Source organism: Dipodomys ordii, unplaced genomic scaffold, assembly GCF_000151885.1.
Source record: "Dipodomys ordii isolate 6190 unplaced genomic scaffold, Dord_2.0 Scaffold86, whole genome shotgun sequence".
In the NCBI taxonomy this organism is placed as follows: Eukaryota; Metazoa; Chordata; class Mammalia; order Rodentia; family Heteromyidae; genus Dipodomys; species Dipodomys ordii.
This window is the reverse complement of record NW_012267302.1, coordinates 2,337,943-2,340,642: the sequence shown is the minus strand read 5'-3', so window position 1 is coordinate 2,340,642 and position 2,700 is coordinate 2,337,943. Positions and strand designations below refer to the sequence as shown.

At 40.9% G+C, this 2,700-nt stretch overlaps 1 protein-coding gene across 1 annotated transcript in view; it reads left to right on the top strand.

Annotated features, from left to right (window-relative positions):
* Positions 1-2,700, top strand: part of Usp54 (ubiquitin specific peptidase 54) — a 150,318-nt gene that overhangs the window by 105,151 nt on the left and 42,467 nt on the right. The window contains exons 9-11 of the mRNA XM_013025597.1: positions 732-863; positions 1,030-1,410; positions 1,580-1,811. Coding sequence (XP_012881051.1) covers positions 732-863; positions 1,030-1,410; positions 1,580-1,811 — 745 coding nt within the window. The remainder of the gene's footprint in view (positions 1-731; positions 864-1,029; positions 1,411-1,579; positions 1,812-2,700) is intronic.

Sequence of the window (2,700 nt, the reverse complement as noted above, 5' to 3'; positions counted from 1 at the left end):
AAGGACAGTGCTCTACCACTTGAGCCACAGCGCCACTTCCAGCTTTTTCTGCTTATGTGGTGCTGAGGAATTGAACCCAGGGCCTCATGCATGTGAGGCAAGCACTCTACCACTGAGCCACCTTCCCAGCCCCTATATGATTTTTAAAACTTTTACTTTTTTAAACTTATCAGGAGCTGGCAGTGTAGCTCAGTGGGACAGTGCCTCCAGGACCCTGGGTTCGGTCTGCAATATTACAAAAACAAAAAATTACTATTGTGTCCTTAGTTCTTCTGGATTACTGGGAAAGATTGTGAGACTAATAATTGCCCAGAGGACATTTGAATTTGGAAGCTCACATTAAATACTTTATCTACTGAGAGATTCTTTTTTGGTGGGAGGTAGGGGTTGGTCATGGGGCTTGAACTCGGCCTCAGCGCTGTCCTTCGGCTATTCAGTTCAAGCCTAGCACTCTACCACTTGAACCACAGCGCCACTTCCGGTTTTCTGGTGGTTTATTGGAGATAAGAGTCTCATGGACTTTGCTGCCTGGGCTGGCTTTGAACCGTGATTCTCAGGTCTCAGCCTCCTGATTACAGGTGCACCTGGCCTGAGAGATTCTTAAATACAGATTCTGATGTATGAGTGCAGTAAATTTGTGGCTCTACTATAAATCCCAAAGGAAGACTAGGTTTTGAAGAGGATGCAGCTAAGTCTCAGATACCAGCTTATCTATTTCCTTATTCTTCCAGGACACTTAACTGATAGTGAATGTAACCAGAAACACACATCCAAGAAAGGGTCCCTGATAGAGCGCAAGAGGAGCTCTGGCCGTGTTAGGAGGAAGGGCGATGAGCCCCAGGCCTCAGGGTACCATAGTGAAGGTAATTTCTCTGCATTGCTCCTCTTTACCAAACTTGTACCATACTCCAAATTGTTATTATCTCCCTTTAGCTCAAAGGGCTTTTTTCCTTGCTTTCTAGATGTTGGGATATGGGTATTTGTGATCACTTTTAACATCTATATTTGTTTTATTCTTTGTGTTTTCAGGAGAAACACTAAAAGAGAAGCAGGTTCCTAGGAATGCCTCCAAACCACCCAGCAGCACCAACAGGCTAAGGGATTTTAAGGAGACAGTCAGCAATATGATACATAACAGACCATCCCTGTCTTCTCAGACCAATGTAGGATCTCTCTGTGGGGGAAAGGGAGGAGACCAGGCTGACAAAAAAACTTCTAGAAACCTGCCTTTACATTCTCGTGACTGGGAAGTGGAGAGTACCAGCAGTGAATCCAAATCAAGTTCTTCCAGCAAGTATCGCCCAACGTGGAGACCAAAACGAGAGTCTCTGAATATTGACAGTATTTTCAGTAAAGACAAAAGGAAGCATTGTGGTTATACACAGCTTAGTCCCTTTTCTGAAGATTCAGGTGAGGAGATAATCAGGGAAAACACAGTTATTTGTATGTGTTCTGGTAGACCTGGAAAGGAGTATTTTTACTTTGATATCAAAGTAAATAAATGTCTGGATGGTAGAGTGATTAGTTAGATCTTTATTTAGGCAAATGTTAAATCTATCTTGTCCTCTTATCTGGATAGCTAAAGAATTTACACCAGATGAACTAAGGAAGCCACCTGCTTACAACATTAAAGCTGGTGGAGCAAGCTCCCAGCACAAACCCTGGGGTCAAGCATGGCCAGGCTCTCACCTTTTAGATCAACATCCACGCTTAATCCAGAGAATGGAATCTGGCTATGAAAGCAGTGAGAGGAACAGCAGCAGCCCTGTCAGCCTGGATGTAGCACTACCAGAGAGTTCAAACATCTGCAGGTATTGTTTTATTTTTGAATAGAGGCATTGTCCCATGCAGCAAAGTGAGTTATTTCTTTGGAGCTCTCAACCATGGCTTAGACAGTAGAAAGATGGGCTTCAGCCCCATCTGTTCATACACGTTCCCAACTTTTGTAGCAGCAGCACTTTCTGCTGAAAGGAAGATTCAAGGCACTTGAGAAAGGAAAAAGTTAAGTAGAAAGTAATTGTTTAGTGCTCAGCAAAGTACATACAGAGAAGATAAACCATAGCTCTTTGATGAAAGGTGATGTGCAAACTAGTGAAATGTTTCACATTTTTCAGATATGTAGGATGAACAAATCTAGAGATCTAATATATAACATGAGGAATATTGGGATTAAAATTATACTATAATGAAATTGATGTTAAATGAAATTTTAGCTGCTTTTGCTACAAAATGTACAAGAGTAGCTGAGATGATAGATATGTTAATTTTGCTTTACTTATAGTATTTTTTATTATCTATATTTTTACTATCATACTTATAGTATTTTTTTACTATCTATATTTTTACTATACATCATGATATACCTGGTCTAATTTATTTTGTTTGATGTTACTGGGATTTGAATTTAACCTTGTACTTGCTTGACAGGCATTCTACCACTTAAGCCAAGCCCCAGTCTTTTTTTGCTTGTTATTTTTATATAAACTCTTGCCTTTTTACTGGGGCTGGCTTTGGCCTTGATCCTCCTTTCTAAAACTTTGTGTAGGTAGAGTCATACCACCATGTGAGGCTTAGTAAAAATGTATTAAAAAAAATTATACTAGCCAGGGCTGGGAAGGTGGCTCAGTGGTACAGCGCTTGCCTTGCATGCCTGAGGCCCTGGGTTCGATTCCTCAGCACCACATAAGCAAAAAGAAAAAA